At 38.3% G+C, this 21,674-nt stretch overlaps 1 protein-coding gene and 1 pseudogene across 3 annotated transcripts in view; both read right to left on the bottom strand.

Annotated features, from left to right (window-relative positions):
* Positions 1-21,674, bottom strand: part of TRIP4 (thyroid hormone receptor interactor 4) — a 57,129-nt gene that overhangs the window by 24,456 nt on the left and 10,999 nt on the right. For 2 of the 3 annotated variants that reach the window (XM_008535027.2, XM_008535026.2), the window contains exons 4-10: positions 18,074-18,286; positions 16,565-16,643; positions 12,907-13,036; positions 10,502-10,717; positions 7,711-7,837; positions 3,574-3,761; positions 299-423 (exon numbers count right to left, since the gene is read on the bottom strand). In XM_008535027.2, the coding sequence (XP_008533249.2) occupies positions 299-423; positions 3,574-3,761; positions 7,711-7,837; positions 10,502-10,717; positions 12,907-13,036; positions 16,565-16,643; positions 18,074-18,286 (1,078 nt within the window). Of the gene's footprint in view, positions 1-298; positions 424-3,573; positions 3,762-7,710; positions 7,838-10,501; positions 10,718-12,906; positions 13,037-16,564; positions 16,644-17,205; positions 18,287-21,674 lie in introns of all 3 variants that reach the window. The other variant, XM_070577198.1, reaches the window with a different exon arrangement.
* On the bottom strand, positions 15,056-15,862 carry LOC103560759 (small ribosomal subunit protein uS9-like; annotated as a pseudogene).

Here is a 21,674-nt window from a genome sequence, read left to right on the forward strand (position 1 = left end):
ACTTTATAGCAGTCATTTTATTCTCATAGTAAAAAAAAAAAAACTGGAGAAAATTTTCTGAGATAAAATTAAGACTAGTTGGTTGATTTCTGGTGTTGGGAACTGGTATTTTTAATTGCACTGTTTGGTGAATTAATGTTTAGAACAGCTGTCTATGATTTGCCACTAAACAAACAAACAAAAAGTTTAAAGTCCATTTCAGCCAAAAATAGCCATAAGAAGGAGGAAGTGAAAGACGCTCAAGGTCAACGACTTCTCTCCACAAAATAAGACTAAAAGGAGAATACATGTTTGTTACCTTTCCCACGAAGAAGACGATATGTAGTCTGGAGTTCTGAGACTTCTTGAGGGGAAGGTCTTTTGGCTGTGGCTGCTATCCAAAGTCGTCCTCTGTGAGGGGTGTACCAGCTTCTCCCCTCCACCCTTAAGTGAACACAAATTTAGGATCTAAATTCTAGTGTCCTGGAGGATCTCCTAACACAGCAAACTATCCAGTTGAAACAAGAGATCTATAGATAATACCTCACCAAGAGGGGTATTTTTTGTGAAAAACATCTCTTTCACAATACCCTTGAGTATGGATCCTGTTCTCTAGTTTTTATCATCATCAGAACAAAGACAATTCATCTCCCTCAGCTCCTATATTTCACCTGATCTCTATAACTCAGTCTTGGAGTTTTCACTAGCCTTGGGACTTCTACAATCCAAATCTTATATTTTCAAGGCCTCCAAGTTGTCCTACAAAAATGGAAATCCTTGCTTTTCTTTGAATCAAAGGTTAACCTTTTCCTCAAAGATTTGTTAGTTAATTGTTCTCCAACCTGACAGAAAAATCCTCACCCACACATAACTTCCCAAGAATAGCAATTTTTTAATTTTTATTTAATATAATTTAAGTAAATAAAAATGCTTATCATCTTTACTGTTTAAATTGCAACCACGTTCATTTATAATTTCTAAGTAGTTTATAAAGGGTTATGTTCTTTGCAGATAAGTAAACAACTTATTGGCTAGTTTAAAAGAATCCTTAAGAGGAACAACAAAATGCATCTAAGAGAATTTAATTACTCGCTACTCTCTAAGGATTACAAAAAGATGTTTCTCTTTTAGTTCCCACCAAATGAAATAAAGTACCTTGATAATACACCCCTATTATACTATTCTTATAATGGGAAATAGGGAATTTCTCACATCCTCAGTCCCAATATAGATGAATCGGAAGGATGCCAGGCAGATAGTAGGTGCTCGATAAATGAGGAACGCATCAATATATTTCTTCCCTCTACACCAAATAACCTGAAGGGCTACTGGGAAAATGGTCTCACAAATGTCGCAGAACCACCCACTTTATTTCTGTGGGATTAATAATTGTGGGCTTGATGCTGCTCATCCTGTTCTTTTCAGTGAGAAAATCTGAATAGCACAGATCCAAAATAGGATGAAAGAAATGTAAACATTCTGATTCCCTCAGCAAAAGCAAGCTGTTCAGTTTTCTACTTTGGAAAAGGAAAACAGCTAAATTGCAGAGAGTTGAATGAGAAGAATAAACATCTCAGAGGCTACTTGTCCTGGAGCAGCAGCAAATTCACATGCACTTGTTCTAATGGCACTACGCACACAGACTATGAAACAATGAGGAGCCAAAGCAAAAAGCCTGACCTTCAAAAGGGGAGAAAAACAGTAATGCACGTTTAATGAAGAAGGGAAATCACAGCCAATCACAAAAACACCAAAGTAGAAATAATTTTTCCTGGGGCTGGTCCATTGGTGTAGTGGTTAAGTTTACACACTCCACTTCAGAGGCCCGGGGTTTGTGTGTTCAGATCCAGGGCACGGACCCACACATCACTTATCAGGCCATGCTGTGGTGGCAACTCACATACAAAATAGAGGAAGACTGGCACAGATGTTAGCTCAGGGACCATCTTCCTCAAGCAAAAAGGGGAAGACTGGCAACAGATGTTAGCTCAGGGACAATCTTCCTCACAAAAAGAAAAAAGAAAAAAGAAAAAAAGAAATGATTGTTCCTAAATGCTGATAATAAATTTTCCTTCAGGAAACCAGAGACCAGTGAAGTTTATACTTTATACAGTAAAAGTGGAAAGAGTCAGATAGAGAAAGACAAATTCTGTATGATCTCACTTATATGTGGAATCTGAAAAAACCAAACTCACAGATAGAGAGAACAAAATGGGGGTGCCAGAGGGAAACAGGTGAAGGCAGTTAAAAGGTACAAACTTCTGGTTATAAGATAAATAAGTCCTGGTGATGTAATGTACAGCATGGTGACTACAGTTAACAATACTGCATTGTTTATTTGAAAGTTGCTAAGAGAGATCTTAAAAGTTCTCAGCACAAGAAACAAAAAATTCATTACTAGGTGGGGTGATGGATGTTAACTAATTTTATTGTGGAAACCATTTTGCAATATAGACATATAAATAAAATCATTATGTTGTACAACTTTAATGCAACATTATGTCAATTAAATCTCAAAAAGATGGAAAAAAGGAAAAATGAATGTTATAATGATAAGTTAAAGAAGAAAAACACAAACATAAACATATACTATGATCTCACTATATAACAATTTGCACAAGAAAAAGAATATAAATAAACACTCCAAAATGCCAACAGTAGCTATTTCTAGGTGGTGGGATTTTTCTAGCTACTTTTCCATATTTTCCAATTTTATATTTACATTTATGTAAGCAAAGAAAAGATATTTTTAAAAATTGAATTGAGAAGAAACATAAGAAACCATGGAATAGTAACCTATTACCATCACTAATAGGTACAAGGACTCAACTCTACGATACTTCTACTTATCTCTTACTACTTCCCCCGACTTCCTGTAGAAAAGGAATTTATGGTAAAATAGTTTCTCAATATGGTTACTCAGATTAACAGACAGATATATAGATAGAAAAACAAAACCAAAGTTAGGCTTGTGTCTTAAAAAATTAATAAATAGGCATAAAAATTTGAACTCCAAATAGGATCAAACTATTAAGGTTGCTTTGTGCTACACGATAAAGGCAAAGGCAAGAGAAGTTTTGTCAATAGACTTCCTTCCAAAGATGAAAAAATTGGTATTCTATTCTTTGTTATGACAAGGATCCGTAGCCTTTCTTTTTTTTTTTTATGATTTTATTTTTTTCCTTTTTCTCCCCAAAGTCCCCAGGTACACAGTTGTGTATTTTTAGTTGTAGGCCCTTCCAGTTGTGGCATGTGCGACGCCACCTCAGCATGGCCTGATGAGCGGGCCCATGTCCGCACCAAGGATTCAAACCGGCAAAATCCCAGGCCACCAAAGCAGAGTGTGCAAACTTAACCGCTTGGCCACAGGGCTGGCCCAGGATACTTACTCTTTCTAACGTCAGATTTTTTTTAAGCTATGCAGTAAAAACTCAATTACCAAGTCAGTAACATGAATATATTACTTAAAGTTCTATGTACTGAAGTATTATAAATCATCACCAGATTAGGAAAAACGAATTCCAATCCATAATTCTAAATCACGTTTATGTTACTGTAAAATCTTCCACTGCCAGGATTCATTTCTACCCTTACCTTTTAATCCCTCTGACAAGCAGAGAAGCCCAGGGCTGATGCATAGAGAGGCACCAGCCACCATCAAAGCCTTCCTGAAATTCTTGGTCCTGGATTCGCAACTGGTGGCGATATGAGTTGAACGCTAGCTCCGATCCTGCTGAATGGAAAGCCTTCTTCTGTGAGGCTGCACCTGTCTGGTCTATCCACTATATGGGAAAGAAATCAAACATACAGTTCTATCTGACAAGGTAAGAAGCTGGGGTAGATACACAAAATGAGATGAATGCTAATAATGAATAAATCATACTGGGAACATTTTCTTAGAAATATTTAATCCCATCTTTGTCTGAAACAAGGCCAAAAGAGGTGGAGAAGGTGTAAATTCAGTAGAAGTCTCAGGTATGATAACAAGATCCCATCTTAAAGGGTAATTAGAGTGTTGAAATCTCTATACACAGCTTCCCAATTCCAGCAACAGCACAACTACCAGACCAAATAATTGGTCTGTAATTATTTCCACTTTATACTTCTTAATGATTCATACTGGATTCTGGACAATTTCCCAACATAATCCTACTAGCCAAATGAGGGTTCAACATTTTGGTCCACACATTCTTCATGTGCTTAGGGTAAGAGTCACATGCTGGTACCCATGACAAAGTGAAACAGATGCTGTCAGGGACAGGAGTTCTGACTATTGGATGCATAAAGCGTTCTCTTACCCTGAAATGAACAACTTGTCTCCTAAAAGAGAGGATGGAGCACCACTGAAAGAAGACTCCCATCATATAAAGAGAATAGAAAATTACAAGGTACAGGTAATTACAGAAGACTGTAGAGTCCTGGCAGTAGTTCAGTCAGAGGATGACAAGGTTAATGTTCCTTTCAGAGCAAGAAGACTCAGTGCTCCAAAATTAAGTTTTAAAAAAAGAGTCTTTATTAGAATGGTGAGGTTTGGGGTTAGTTGTCTTAATTTCTTGACTTTTTATTTAATAATTTATAGAGAAAAAAACCTACTAGAGTGGTAGTCTGGAGACTTTAAGCAATCATTTAACCCCTAAAGGTTTCAGTTTTCTCAACTGTAAAATGATGAGAGTGGGCTAAATGAATCTCTAAGAATCTTTCTATAACAAAATTTTATGATTCTGATCAATTATGTCATATCTTAAAAAAAAAACACAGAGCCAGCCCTGATGGCCTAGTGGTTAAAGTTTGGCCTATTCCAATTCAGTGGCCCAGGTTCGGTTCCTGGACAAAGAACCACACCACTTGTCTATCAGTAGCCATGCTATGGCTCACAAAGAAGAACTAGAAGGACTTAGAAGAAGAATATTCAACTATGTACTGGGGCTTCGGGGAGGGGGAAAAAAAAGAGAGAGGAAGATTGGCAAGAGATGTTAGCTGAGGGCAAATCTTTCCCAGCAAAAAGAAAAAACAAAAGAAATACCCACAAACATTTATTGAGTATTAACCATGTGAAAAGCAGGGAGACTTACATAAAACATAAAAAAGATATTGTTCTTACTTTCAAGGTACTTACAATCCTAGTACAAGACAGACACATAAGTAACTATCCAAAACATAAGGTAGAATTGAGGAAATACTACCCAGGGATATAAGTCCTTATGTGGGAACACAGAAAGAGAACTGATCCATTAGAGGGGGAAATAGGTGATTTCATTAAAATGTTGGTATTTGAGGGGCCGGCCCGGTGGCGCAGCAGTTAAGTGCACATGTTCTGCTTCAGCGGCCTGGGGTTCGCTGGTTTGACTCCTGGGTGAGGACATGGCACCACTTGGGAAGCCATGCTGTGGTAGGCGTCCCACATATAAAATAGAGAAAGATGGGCATGGATGTTGGCTGAGAGCCAGTCTTCCTCAGCAATAAAAAGAGAAGGATTGGCAGATGTTAGCTCAGGGCTAGTCTTTTTCAAAAAAAAAAGGTTGGTATTTGAACAATCCTGAGGCCCAAAGTCTCTGTTCTTTCTTTACTACAGTTCTTGTTTATCTTACCTGTTTCTCTATTCCCACATCTACTTTCCTAAATTAATCTCTTATTATCTTTCAATAATACTATTATAGAGTGTGCTAACTGGTTTCCTCATCTACATTTTTAGCCTTTAAATAACTCCTTACTGCCCTACTAAAGCTACAATACTATTTTGGCCCCTCATCATCTCCCCATTGTGCTACTGCAATAAGCTTCTTAGCAATTTCCCTGCTTCTAGTCTTACCCCTCCCTCCAATTCATTGTCTACATAGGCATGGAAGTTATGCCAATCTTCTGCTAAAATTCTTCAAGGACTCTTCTTTATATACTTTAGGATAAAACCAAACTCCTTGGCATGAGACATACGGGCTTTCATGATAAGATACTGCCTCCTGTACTGGGTTGAGTAATATCCCCCCCAAATTTATGTCCACTCAGAGCCTGTTAAAGTGACCTTATTTGGAAACAAGTTTTTGCAGATGTAATCAAGTTAAGTTGATACTGGATTAGGGTGGACCCCAAATCCAATGACTAATGTCCTTATAAAAGGAGAGAACACACAGAGACAAAGACACACAGAGAAGGCGGCCATGTGAAGATGGAGGCAGAGATTAGAGTGAGGAAGCTACAAACCAAGGGATACCTGGGGCCACCAGAAGCTGAAAGAGGAAAGGAAGCATTCTCCCGTAGAGTCTTCGGAGGGAGTATGGCCCTGATAACACCTTGATTTCTGTGTTAAGAACTGTGAGAGAGTAAATTTCTGTTGTCTTAAGTCACCCAGTTGTGCTACTTTGTTATGGCTGCCCTAGGAAACAAATACGCCTACTACTCCATTTTAATAATACTTAATTTTAATAATACTTAATTACTTGTAGTTCTCCCAAACCTACAAAGCTCTCAAGCTCCTGAGCCTTCGTACATGTTGTATCTTCCACCTGGAACTCCCTTCCCAGATCTGACTGCTTGGAAATTCCTCACCATCCCTTAATTCTCCTCTCAAACACTATTTCTTTTGTGACTCCTCTAGTGAGTTTATGAACACTCTCCTCAAGTCCTACCGTACTCATGACACGTGTCTATCATAGAAATTATCTCAGGGAATTGAAATTATTTGTATTCAAACACATCTTCCCACTAAATTCAAAGTCCTTAAGGACAGGACCTGGGCTTTACTTTTTAATTTCCCAGCATCTAGCAAAGAACCTGGAATGTACACAGGGCTGAATGAATATCTCCAGTTAAGCTGTCTAAAGCACTGCTCTGATTGCATCTCTGCTTAAGAACCTTCTATAGCTCACATTTATTTACAAAATAAAAATGTGAAAACTTCCTAGCTAAACATTTAAGCTCTTTAGTGATCTGGTTCTATCCAGCTAACCCTGATCTATTTCTCATGATAAACCCTTTTATGAGCACTATCTGGGTAGCCTAAATTTCACTATTTCATAAATATACATATGTATTTCATGAAATATATACATATATATATCCCATGCTTTCGTGTACTCATGCCTTATTCCTACAGTTCATTCTGCCTGGAATGTTTTTCCCCCACCATCTCCAAGCATCCATTTTCTTGGATATTTACTTTTAATGAATACCAGCTTCCCTATAAAAGCTTCTTTTATTCCCCTCAACTGGAAGTAGTCTCTCTCTCCTCTAGGTTTCCACCATACTTTATTCATATCTCTATTAGTATTAGAGCTGCTAATGTAATTTTTTCCCCTACTAGTCTGAGTTCTTTGAGAAGCACTGTCTGGTGTGTGGCTTTCTACTGTGCTTGTACATAGTAGACGCTCAATGTACTTGATGGAAAAACGAATGATAATAATGAATAAGTGAATTAATGTATTAACTTAAAACACCCCCCACCGTAGGACTACCCACATTCTATAAAAGATAAATAGGGAACATTAACAAAGGACCATGAGATTATAGTCTAAATCTCTACAGTACTTAACAAAATCCTCTCTTGGGAAATATTCAGAAGACAATACAGGTCAACTTGTCAGAAGAGCTGCGAAAAAAGTGGGCCAGAGAATAAGGCTGGTGGATGTGCTGAGAGAGCAGATTGGTATCTAAAGCCTATGAAACAGGCACATCTGAAAGGAGAAATATCTGGGCCCAAACTTCTCTCATGATCAGTTACTGCAAAGGTCCACTAACCTGGGGAGGGGACTGGTAGAGGTTAGGATTCACCAGGACTCCCAAAGGCTCTTCAGAAGATCTACCCAGTTTGGTCAGTGGTTGGTTCAAGGTTCCGTTGGCAATGGCCTGTATTGTTTCATCTAGTCTGTGATAACAAACCAAAGGACGCCATAATTGGTAATGTTCTATGCTCAGAATATCCTTACTTACCAACAACATAAAGCCCTTCAACAGTAATAAAATGTGAAATTCAAAGAGGAATTCATGGATGACCTTCCCTGATCCCCCTACCAACTTCCTTTTCTTCACTCCAAGAACCCTGAGGAATATGAGAAAAAGTTCCAGAACACTAAGAAAATAGGTAGGGCACACTACAATCATTCATCTGTTCAACAAGATTATTAAAAATACCAAGATTAGAAAAGTTGCCTAGAAATAGTGTGACCCACAGAAGACTATTCTATTTACTTACCACATTCAACCATCCCTCTGCCCACTCAGGAGTCCCTTTCCACTCCTCCATGCTGATCTGAATTCTATCCTTGCTTCAAGGCCCAGAAGTTCTAAGGAGACCCTCTACTGGCCCAGCACAAGAGTGCTTACTCCTTTCTCTGAAGTCCTGTAGAATCTACTATTTAAACAGTCATCAAATACATCCCATATTATCCTGTGCCTATGGTGTCTACTTTGAATACTTGTCTCTAAACTTATAAAAGAATGTGATGATTTTCAGTTAAAGTTTATGGAACTAGGGGCTGGCCCAGTGGTGCAGTGGTTAAGTTCGCACATTCTGCTTCTCGGCAGCCTGGGGTTCGCCGGTTCGGATCCCGGGTGCGGACATGGCACCGCTTGGCAAAAGCCATGTTTATTTTGGAAAAATAAAAGATTGGTAATATTTTGGAAAAACTGAAAAATACAAATTAATAGACAGAAAATAGAAATTTCTAAAGCCACCACCCAGAAATAACTTTATTTTTTCCTTCATATCTGTGTATCATATATATAATAGGTGAGAACAAACAGTTATTTTCAAGCTAGTGGTAGCATTTCTTTTAGGGAGAGAATAAGCTTTGTTTAGGAAAATTCTATGATGGATTTGCCAGGTATGAAAGAGAATGGCCAAGGACCGGGCCTTGTGGAAAGCATTAGCGTTCACCAACATCCAGTTCTGTGTGTGTGTGAGAGAGAGACTGAGGTGTGTCATCTCCAAAGCAGAAAACAGGGAGTGAGATCTCCATGTGGTTTCTTTTCAGTGGTGTGCTAAAGCCAATATGCATATTTCTTCTTAAGTCTATGTTCAGTGACTTCATGTTGGTAGCTTGAAATCGGCCATGATTGGAACTCTTTTTCAATAGACTTTATTTTTTAGAGCAGGTTTAGGTTCATAGCAAAATTGAATAGAAGGTACAGAGATTTCCCATAAACCTCCTGCCCCGACACATGCATAACCTCCCACATTATCAACCAATCCTCACTAGAGTGATCCATTTGTTAGAATTAATCAAACTACATTGACAAATCATTATCCCCCCAAATCCATACATTAGGGTTCACTCTCTGTGTTGAGGCTGTACCATTTTAATACTCCCATCCACAGTAAGAGAGTATATTCATTTCCCTACACTCACAGATTATGCAATATTTTATATGTATATTTTTAATTTCAGCCAATTTAATGATACATTGTCTTAAAATTTGCATTCTCTGATAACTACTTGAACATAATCTCAAATGTTTATTGGCTTTTTACGTTTCCTCACTTGTAAATTGTCTGTTCTTAACCTTCGCCCATTTTTCTCCTGGATTTTTTTGTCTTTTTCTTTTATTTACAGGAGGTCTTTATTTAGTGTGGATATTGCTCTTTTGATTGTTAAAAACGTTTAAAATATTTTCTCTCAGTCTGCTACTATCTTTTTTACTTTAAAATACCTTATCTTTTTTGTAAGATTGGCACCCGAGTTAACATCTGTTACCAATCTTTTTTTTCTTCTTCTTTTTCTTCTTCTTTTTTCTTCTTCTTCTCCCCAAAGCCCCCCAGTACATAGCTGTATATTCTAGCTGTAGATCCTTCTGGTTATGCTATGTGGGATGCCACCTGAGCATGCCCTGATGAGCGGTGCCATGTCTGCGCCCAGGATCTGAACCAGCAAACCCTGGGCTGCCGAAGCAGAGTGTGCAAACTTAACCACTCAGCCACAGGGCTGGCCCCTCTTATGTCTTTTTAACTTCTGGGTTTTGTTTCCTGCTTAGAAAGAGCTTTATCACACCAAGACTATAACTATATTCTCCTATATTTCTATATTTCTTTCTGATCCTTTTCTTTCTTTCACATTTAATTCTTTAGTCAAACATTATTACAGTATGGTTTGAAGTAGAGATCTAATGCAGATTTTTTCCAAGCTGGTGGCTAATCATCCCATCATATATTTAATCCTTTCCTCACCGTATAGAAATGTTGCCTTTATCAATTACTAAATTCCCACACATATAAACACAAACCCATGCACACATACTCACACAATACAGACGTCTACACAGGTCTCTTTTTGGATTCTATTACATTTCCTTGATCTATTCCTGTGCCCAAACTGTTCTTCATTGTTTTAAAAAGTTTTTTTATAAAAGTAAAGTAATTATCTAGCAGCACAAGTTCCTCTCAAAATTTTCTTAGCTACTCTTACATGTTTCTATTCCAAATGAATATATTATTTTTAAAATCAACAAAAATAACAGCTCTATCAAAGGTGGCAAATCCTTTACAGTCAAACTGCCCCCTTCTTTCAGACCCTTTCCGGTGCTGCCCACTTACTTGCTGTGATACTCGGCTAGTGGATTTTCATCTTCCATGATCTTCCTGCCCGCAAAATCAATGATGATCTTCTTAGAGAGCCGAGAGGCATGTCGAAATTCCCTCAGCTCCTCCTCTCGCTTCTGCAGGGTCTCTCGCTCAATTTTGGACAACCACTGGTTAGAATCACTGGCAAAGTAGTCTGATTCATCATCAATGACTTGAGTCCTTCGAATGCTAAGAAAAAAAGAACATGTGGCAATTAGGTCACCTGTTGACAAACAGGGACTTGATTACTGGGAAACCGTTTCAAGGTAGCTCACTATTCTGCTGTCCTGAAGGCCATTATCTTAAACATGGATGTCCAAAAATGTTCCAAAATCAAGTCAAGCTCTGCCTGGTTCCCAGCTTCTGCATATATCTTATCCCCACTGCAGGCTCAGCTCAGCTCCTAGAACCAATCTCACCCTCAGGCAGGAAAAGGTACAGGACCATAACCCCAACTCCTTTTACCTTTCTTACTACACCAGCCCTCAGCTTCTGATAACTGGTAGCTTCTGATAACCAGCTTCTACCTGGTTTTGCTGCATCTGAGTTCATGTCTTGGCACATTACTCAATATCCTAGTCCCTCTACAATTGGGATCTAGTCTATTCTTGCTAGGCCCAATTTCTGCCCTTTCCCTCAGAAACTGGAGTTCCATTCTGGACTCTCAGACCTGTGGCTTACTCTTAGGACATCCTATTACTCTACTACTATATGTCAGTTTCACCCCCACCCCCAACCCCATCTCCAGCCCCTCACTAATACACTAGGACCAAGTTCCAAGATATGACAATGAGGCCTATTTCTAAGATCATACCAACAAAGAAACTGAGAACTAGAAGGAATCTTGACCCAACTCTCATTCTACAGATAATGAACCTGGGGCTCACAGAAGTTAAGTGACTACTCCAAAGTCACAAACCCAGTTGAGACACGATTTGTGCATAATTACAAATTAGTGATATACATAGGCATAGGCAAATACTGAAATCAGATTCATATATTGATTTCAATTTTTCAGGACTTAGCTAGAATTATAAAAGTTTTTAAAGTAGACTGAGAGTGAGAAGTTCAAGAGGGCTGAGGAGAAAATTGGTCCTAGACATGAACCTAAATAATGAAACTGGTGCCCTTGAACATACCAGCAAAGTGGCAACATCAATAGTGATAAACCCTTTTCCAGTTTCTATTTATCAAAAAACGTACTCTAGGGGCCAGGCTGGTGGCGTAGTGGTTAAGTTTGCACGCTCTGCCTCAGCAGCCCAGGGTTTGCGGGTCCAGATCCTGGGCGCAGACCTATGGACCACTCATCAAGCCATGCTGAGAAGGCATCCTACATACAAAATAGAGGAAGACTGGCAACTGATGTTAGCTCAGGGCCAGTCTTCCTTACCAAAAAGAAAGAAAGAAAGAAAGAAATGTACTCTATTTCTAAAGATAAGTTTTTCTGAGTAGGGCTAAAAGTGATAAAGGATTAACCTTGAATCTGAGTTACAAACCTTGTAATAGGCTTACTTAAGGAAAAGCTTTCAAAGTTATATCTCATGTATTCATAGCAAATGGTCTGAAGCAGTAGGGCTGTCTAATCAAAGGATTATACTACCAGGAATAGATTCCCAGGTCAGTTACAATAAGTAAGAGATTCAGGGTCTCTCGAAGGATCCTTACAGATTCTCACATGGCTATTTGAGAATGAGCATAGAAGTCCTATTTAAACATTTTTTACCACTAACTGGTTGTCAATACAGATTTTATCCAAAAGAAGGAAAAATAAAAGAGAAAGAAATAAAAGATAGAGCAAACAAATCCATTAATCTGTCTCCTAAAGAGAAGTCAGTGGGCTAAATGACAAAAGTGTAGGAATATAAAAGCCAATTTAGGGACATTTTAATATACTGATTATTGAATCAGAAAACTAATTTAGTGTCAAAGGGAAGGGAAAGAGTAACTCATGTCTTCCCATGGTATGGGGTTACCTACACTCTCCCAGAGGCAATTTCTTATAGATTCTCCAGAGGTCAGCACAGCAGTTTGCACATGGTAGGCACTCTAATATATGTTGACTAAATGAATGAATGGCTGCAAGTGAAACAAGTGGGAAATTCTATCAACCAAGTCAACTTTCTGGGAGGTATACTAGCATTTGCCAAGAATCAAAAGATGTTGCAGGGTAGAATCCTCTTGGTGGGAGCCTATCATATTCAAACATGGATTCAAAAACAAGATGCAAGCCTCCTATGTAGAGCACCCATCTCCTCTTTTGCTGTAAATTCTTTCATCCTCCATCCTGAGAAGGTATCAAGTGTGAAAATAATGTTTTAAAGGCCAGAATCCGTGGACTAGTCTATTTCCTAGCAATACTTAGTCTAACCACATCATACCTAGTTCTGTCAAACTCTAACAGTTTGTCTTTATGCTTGATGGCCTTCTCCAGACCAGACTTCATTCTCAATTCTTGATGAGGAAGAAGGTCCTTGGGAGAGATGTCCACCTTTCCAGAATTCTCCGTTCCTGAAATCCAATAAGGAAATCAAATGGTGTCAGCTTATGATACAAATTAGTTGTATCACACTATGCAGCAAAGAACAAAGTATCACAAGATCTGGCTCTGTCGCTGATGGCTGACAGCCTTCATCTCAATGGAAAACAAACAAGCACACAGGCAGGGCTTTACTTGTCAAGCATCAAACAGTGCTTGACACATAACAGGTTCTCAATAAATGTTAGGATCCATTTCTTCCCGTATGGAAATCTGGATCACTAAGGGTGTCAAATTGTTTAACAACACAATATAAAAATGCCTTATAAATGAAAAACTTTACTGAGTAGGGCTGAATATCATCTTTAAACATACTTTTATATTCCAAAACTGAAAACTAAATAGTGAAAGAAAAAGAGAAGAAATTGCAGGAAAGGGATAGAAATGAATAATGAGAACTTATTAGATGCTAAGGTACTTTAAACACATATTATATTATTTAATTCTCACAATAACCCTGTAAGACAGTTTATATTATCTTCATTTCACAGATAAAGAAACTGAAGTTCAGAAATTTAAACTTAGGTCTAACTCTAAAGCCCACATTCATTCCTTGGCCCACGTATTACCTCCTTTGTTACAGCATACCATAAATCTCTATGTCCCAGAAAAGACAGCCATAAATTGTGATAAAACCAAGAACTAAAATGTGTTAGGGGGCCGGCCCCGTGGCTGAGTGGTTAAGCTCATGCCCTCTGCTTCGGCGACCCGGGGTTTTGCCAGTCCAGTCCTGGGTGTGGACATGGCACCACTCATCAGGCCATGCTGAGGCGGCATCCCACATGCCACAACTAGAAGGACCCTCAACTAAAAATACACAACTATGTACCGGGGGGCTTTGGGAGAAAAAGGAAAAATAAAATCTTAAAAAATAATAATAAAATGTGTTAGGAAAAGAACTAGGTTACAATGAAGGCTGACCTTTATCTTTACCTAAAACTCCAGGCCTGTTTAAAGTCCTGTCACATCTTTCTTTCAAAATTTAAAAAAAAGGGAGAGAGAGAGAGATTCTTGTGTTCTCAATATAAGAAAAGAACTTAGAACTATGTTTTCTCATAATGACTTTAAAGAAATCCTAATTGAAAAAATATAGAGAGATGTTCAAACTCATTAATGATAAAAAAATTACAACTATAAAAATAAAATTTGAAATGTCAAAACTCAATAGCGACAGGTTTTTAGGGTACAATATTAATATTGTAGATTGGTACAATATTTTGCTAAAGTAAAATGCCAAATACATCTTGAGTATTTGACATCTTAAGTGTCAAAAATGATCATATTGACTCAGTAAATTCATTCTTAGGAATTTATCCCAAGGAAATAAATCAAAAGATATACTGACAAAGGTGACCACTTGCAGGATTGTGAAGAGTCAAAATATCCAGAAACTGGGAAATAGGTAATCAAATTATAATAAAGTTAATAAACTATTTTTAGCCACTAAAAATAAACATGAAAAATATACAGTAACATAGAAACTAATTACAAAATATTAAAAAAGGAAAAACAAAATTCTATACATGTAAACTTCTATACACATTCTATAAAACATAAAACTCTAACTATGATCATTACTTTATAATACCAACCAATCTAGCTATATAAATACAAAAACTATGAACTAAAGTAGAAATAAAATATTTGCCGGCCGGCCCTGTAGCTGAGTGGTTGAGTTCGCATGCTCTGCTTTGGGGGCCCAGGGTTTCGCCCAGCGTTGGGATCCTAGGCGCATACATGGCACCGCTCATCAGGCCATGCTCAGGTAGCGTCCCACATAGCATAACCAGAAGGACCTACAACTGGAATATACAACTAAGTACTGGGGGGCTTTGGGGAGAAGAAGAAAAAAAAAAGATTGGCAACAGACGTTAGCTCAGATGCCAATCTTTAAAAAAAGAAAAATTGCATAAGTGGAAAGTAATGAGTACACTGTTTATCCTTTTAGTTTGTTTGTTTTGAAACCTTACATCCCACAACCAGTGTATTATAAAGGTGAACCCTGATCCTCCTGATGGGCTTATGGGTAGGCTTTCTGATAGTGGGCACTGGCACCAGGACCTGTAAACTCTTTGCATTCGCAGTTACGGGGATCAGCTACCAACAGGGCCGGATCATACTGGATGAGGATGTCTTTGATGTCCTTCTTGGAAGCCTCATCCACGTATTTCTGGTAACGGGGACTAGGGCTCTGGAGATGGACTGGAGGATTGCATAAATCTGGGCCATGTGACAAACATCTTTCACACGGACTACGATGTCCACACTGCTAAATCACTCCTTGCCCAGAACAGGTTCCAGGAGCTTGTACTGCAGGGTGCGTAGCTCCATCATCTCCAGGGGCCACCCATTCACCTTGATGAGGCCGTTGCCCTGTTTGCAATGCACTAGGGCTGTGGCCGTCTTCTGTTCAAAGACATGCATGGACTGCAGAGGGCCCTTGGACAGCACGGATGCTGGCGTAGACAAGAGCTCCTTACTGTGTGGCACTGCAACCAGAAAAGGAAGCTGTTCTTCCTTTTAATAATGTCCTGAACTATTTTTATCATGTGTTTTTCAACTATAAAAGACTTATAAAAGAGTTTCAAAAAAAGTAGAGTTCCTGTATAACTTTAATTTCACTTCCCTTAATATCTTATCTTACATATCCATAGTACAATTATCATAAGTAAGAAATTAACATTAGTACAATACTATTAACTAAATTACAGACTTTCTTTAGATTTCAACATTTTTTCCATTAATGTTGTTTCTATGCTCTGGGATCCAATTCAGGATCCTACATCACAGTTTGTCATGTCTCCTTAGTCTCCTTCAATCTGTGACAATTCTTCACTATTTCTTCGTCTTTCATGACCTTGCAAATCTATTCTTAAACTTTCACCCAACAATTTAGCATCCATTGGTGGATCCTGCCTGTAGCAGTTACTACTACTATGATGTTCTAATGGTGATTTTCTATTACCCTCATTCCTTCACTTTATTAATTGGAATTCTTCTATAAGAAGCTTCTATAAAGAGCTGTCCCTTCTCCCCTATTTATTAACTTATTCAGTTAATTCAGGATATTAATTTTATTCTTCCTTGGGTTATAATCCAATATGATTATAACTAGTTTTTTTGTTCAATATTATGTGGTTTTAATAACTTAAAAAAAAAATACATGTGGGCCAGCCCCAGTGGCCTAGTGGTTAAGCTCTACGTGCTCCGCTTTGGTGGCCTGGGTTCAGTTCCCAGGCGTATATGTATATCACTTTGTCAGTGGTTGCTGTGTCGGCAGCTCACATACAAAAACAGGAAGATTGGCAACAGATGTGAGCTCAGGCCGAATTTTCCTCAGCAAAAAAAAAATATAAAAAAAATAAAAAATAAATGCTTACAGAATAAATGAGTGAATAAACTGCACCTTGCATACTGGGACACAAGAAAGAGAAACAATCACAGATACAACACAGTGTATCCTCCACTACAATGATCTTAATCAGAAGATTGCTGCCTACCTGACATCAGCTTCTTCAGCAGCTTCTGGCTCTTGTTTGAGTCACGCCGTAAAATATCCCGTTCTTCATGAGTACATACCTATAAAGTAATAAGAGTAAGACACATGATCCAATAGTTAAGTTACATTGTTGGCTTGATATACCTAAAAAGTGACCTCAAATAACACGTTAGATATGGCAAAAAAAAATAATGAGACTGTAGGTGCCTTTTTATCCAAACACTTGCACTAGTTTCTTTCCATTTCTCCCCTCTTTTTATGAACCATACAGAAAACTGATCTCACTGCAAGTGTCCCTGAATGACTTGATACTTTAAAAAGTCTAACCTGCTTTGAAAGGACAAAGATCCACCATCGTTGAGAATACTGGAAAAAATATACAAGACTTTTTTAAAAAAGCCTTCCAGTTCTAACGATGAAATCTAAGTTTTACAAGAGAAATTATAAGCAGATGTCTTATTAGAAGGAACGAGAAAAAGAAGCAAATTACAGTGCCACCAGTGAAAACCAGTCTAGCTTTTACTCTATACATATTTTCTTTGCCTTTGAACATTATCTACTTATAAAATAATAAATATATTAAGCAAAGTTCTGTTTATTATAAAAGCACTGCAATTGTAAGAAGGAAGTCTAAGGGCTTACCCAAAAACAATTTCATACTGAGCTTATAACACTGCAAGACTTCAAGGTCAATTCACTTTACATTACTCTGTGTCTTGAACTGAAGGATCCAAGTGACCTAAGAGAAAACACTGTACTTCCTAGCAGTTGCCTCAGTGGCACACAAAGCACCTGCCAGCAGCTGTAGGGTGTTTCTCTAGAGAAAGTCTCACATGGGAAGACATTTACTGCTGTTTTATAAACATTTTTCATGGTAGATACCACATTTTTCAGGTCATGTATTGTCTATCAGCTTATTCTCTGAGTACACTGAAAAATTAAAGCTCCCATCAGAGAAGGGAAAACAAAGCAATATAAAATAGATGCCTACACCAACATCAAATGCCATTGCTTCTGCCAGCCAGCTCAACTGGCAGAGTAAGCTTCCTAGACAACTCATAAGGGTGTTTGTAAGAGAGTCATTATTGCTACACTCTTCAGGCCATTCTCTCACATAATGCAGAGCTATAAAAGGAGGTGTCCCAGAAACAGAAGCCATAATGACCTGAGGATTATGTCACAATGGTTCTGTTTCCCTAGAGATATAAGCCACATGCGAAGACTCTGACAAAAAGTTTTTGACATTTCAGGCGCTAAAGTCTCTTGAATTGAAGCTAATCTGATACAAGACTTGGATCCCTCAACAATGTATGTTCTCAAAACTCTTCTCACTAACAAACCTCAGTACCAGGATATAACAGTGTTTGACAAATCGAATTCCTGCTACTAGAATTTACGGGACACTTTAGGGAAGAAATTTACTAAGAAAAAGAGAAATTATTAGGAATGTGAATGTACCTGTGTATTAAACCAAAACATAGTAGAATAAAATAGAAAAGAAACAATTTACCAGAGTACCACAGAATAAGCAGGGGCCTGAACCCTCTTGCTCACAGACAATACGCCCACAGATCAGACAGTTATTGATCAGCTTGTGCTTCTGGCCCAGGCAATCACAAGGGTGGCGACCGGGGATCAGAACTGCAAGCCTGTCCTGTCCCTCTTTTGTGTATAAACTGACAAATTTCGTCTTCTTCTTTAAGGAGTTGCTGTTCTCTTGTGCCTAATAGTACAAAGATATCAGAAATAACATCAAATAATTAATGGCAACAAAAATAATCAAGGAGGGAAAGCCTCAGTTCTGTTCAATAACAACTTATATACTACCCAGGGACCATGAAAGAAGGGAGTGGGAGAGATACAAATTAGTTGTAATCAAGGGTCTGAGGAAAGGTTATGCTCTAGAAAAACCAGCTAATATACCTTCCCTCTTCTGCTACTCACTTTCAACCCTCTACTACAGCTGGTGAAAGGTAAATGTAGCAGTAAAAGATGTTTATGTGACATATTTAAATATAGCTAAATTGGAGATCATAAGAAACAAAAATGCCTCTAAAAGTAGATGATATTCACAGATTTGGAAATATAAACAATGAATAAAATAAGAAAAATCAATAAAAAATTGACTGAATGTGAAAAAGATAGATACAATAGAAAAATGGGCAAAAGACCTAAACAATTTCATAAAAGAAGATATCCAAATGGCCACCAAACATGAAAAGGTGCTTAACTTCACTAATGAAGATAATGCAAAATAAAACCACAATGCAGTATCACGCCACACCAAATAGAATGGCTAAATTGAAAAAGAAAATATGAAGCATTGGCAAGAATACAGAGCAGAGGGCTGGCCCCGTGGCTGAGTGGGTACATTCACACACTCCGCTTCGGCGGCCCAGGGTTTTGCCAGTTTGGATCCTAGGCATTGACCTAGCACCACTCATCAAGCCATGCTGAGGTGGCGTCCCACATAACACAACCAGAAGGACCTACAACTAGAATATACAACTATGTACTGGGGGGCGTGCTTTGGGGAGAAGGACAAGAAAAGAAAGACTGACAACACATGTTAGCTCAGGTGCCAGTCTTTAAAAAAAACAAAACAAAACAGGGGCCTGCCCAGTGGCACAACGGAGGCCTGGGGTTCTCCGGTTTGGATCCCGGGTGCGGACATGGCACTGCTTGGCAAGCCATGCTGTGGTAGGCGTCCCACATATAAAGTAAAGGAAGATGCGCATGGATGTGAGCTCAGGGCCAGTCTTCCTCAGCAAAAAGAGGAGGATTAGCAGCAGATGTTAGCTCAGGGCTAATATTCCTCAAAAGAAAGAAAGAAAGAATACAGAGCAGTTAGAGGTCTTGTACACTATTGGTGGGAGTGTAAACTGGTATCTACTAAAGCTGAACATATGCACATCCTGTGACCCAGCAATTCAACTCCTGAATATATACTCAACAGAAATGCGTAAATACGTTCACCAGACGACATGTACAAGAATGTTCATTGCAGCATTGGAATTGGAAACTACCCATATGTTCAACAGTAGATTGATGTTTCATTAAATAGAATCCTATGTAGTAATGAGAATGAAAAGGTATAGCTATACAAAACAATATGGATAAATCTCACAAAAGTTAACTGAAAGAAGCCAGACACAAAAGAGTACATATTATTTAGCTCCATTTTTACAAAGTTTGTAAGCAGACAAAACTAATCTATGGTGTTGAAAGTCAAGAACGTGTTTTCCCTTGGGAGAGTTGCCATTTTGGGGCACATTGGGGGTCTTCTAGATGAATGGTGATGCAGTGTTTCTGACTATACAGGTATGGTCAGTTTGTGAAATTTCATCAGTTCACGTCCATATGTATGGTATAAAATAAAAAGTTTAAAAAAAGAACTATATTTATCAGTCTCTGTCTTAGTCCACTCAGGCTGCTATAACAAAACACCACAGACTGGGTAGCTTATAAACAACAGAAATTTATTTCTCACAGTTCTGGAGACTGGAAGTCCAAGATCAGGATGCCAGCATGGTTGAGTGAGGGCCCTTTTCTAGGTCATAGACATGACTTCTAGGTCACTGTATCCTTACATGGTCAAAAGGACTGGGGAGCTCTGTGGAGTCTCTTTTATAAGAACACTAATCCCATCTTTAGGGCTCCACCTTCATGACGTAAGAAACTCCCAAAGGTCCCACTTTCTAATATAATCACATTGGGCATTAGCATTTCAACACATGAATTTTGAGGGGGACACAAACATTTAGACCACAGCAGCCTCTGACACTTAAAAGTGTATAGATGCCTCTCCCACACTGAGTTCTTACTCTCCCGTTAAATTGAGAGTTTCTCAATCATTTCCAGAGACTGAAGTTTCAGAGAAGAAAAATCTCAAGAGTTCTAGTGGATGGGAAAGTTACTACAAGGAAGACAAAAAGTCTTTGGTAAGTATAAAGAGAGGTGACATGCCCTAATGTCCAAAGCCAAAAGTTGAGATATAGAGACAATATCAATATTTTATCCAGCAGGTCACCATTTTTCAAACTATTCAATTATATCTTGGGCTCTCAGGGATGGTAGAGAGGCGAAGATTAAACTCTAAGCAAAAATTTGTATTTGACTCCCATTTACTGCCCCTTTTATTTCTTTCAAGGCAGTTTTCACAATCTACAATTACTTTAAAAAAAACTTCTTTGTCTTTCTACCTTTCCTCTGGACCACTAAAATGTGAACTCCAGACGAGCAAGAAAACCTAATGTGTTTTGCTTATTGCTCTTTCATGATCATTCATAGACATGCACAGAGTGGCAAAAACTTTGAATCACCAAATGCACATATTTCCAGCTAAGGTTGAGCAAGGCAATGATCTGCCTTCTTGTTTCAGCTTTCATACTGTGAACAAATGTCTTTCTTTAGTCTATTTAGTGCCAGTTTTTTGCATTTTTGCGCTTTTTGTTGATGATCTCGCCATTTAAAATGGCCTTCATACATACTGCTGAAGTGCTGTCTAGTGTTCCTAAGCACAAGAAGGCTGCATCTTACATAGAAAATAGATGTATTTGATAAGCTTTCTTCAGACATGAGTTATAGTGCTGTTGGCCGTGAGTTCCATGTTAATGAATCAACAACATATATATATATACATACACACATACACACACACACACATATATATTTTTTTTTGGTGTGGGAGATTAGCCCTGAGCTAATATCTGTGCCAATCTTTCTCTATTTTGTATGTGGTACACCATCACAACATGGCTTGATGAGCAGTGTAGGTCCATGCCCAGAATCCAAACCTGCAAACCCTGGGCCACCGAAGCAGAACACACGAAATTAACCACTACACCACTGGGCCAGCCCAACAACACATATATTAAATAAAGTGTCTTTAAACAGAAATACACATAAAATAAGGTTATGTACTGATTGGTTGATAGAAATGTTGTGACCAGAGGCTTGCAGAAACCTAAACCTGTATTTCCACTAGGAGCAACACTTCGGTATTCACTAATTCAGTATACACTGCGGCTTTAACAAGAAATTACCGCATAGGGGATAAACCATTTTTTCAAACTTATTTTCCAAGTTTGCTTAATGAATACAAAACACTT

Source organism: Equus przewalskii, chromosome 1 (assembly GCF_037783145.1).
Source record: "Equus przewalskii isolate Varuska chromosome 1, EquPr2, whole genome shotgun sequence".
In the NCBI taxonomy this organism is placed as follows: domain Eukaryota; kingdom Metazoa; phylum Chordata; class Mammalia; order Perissodactyla; family Equidae; genus Equus; species Equus przewalskii.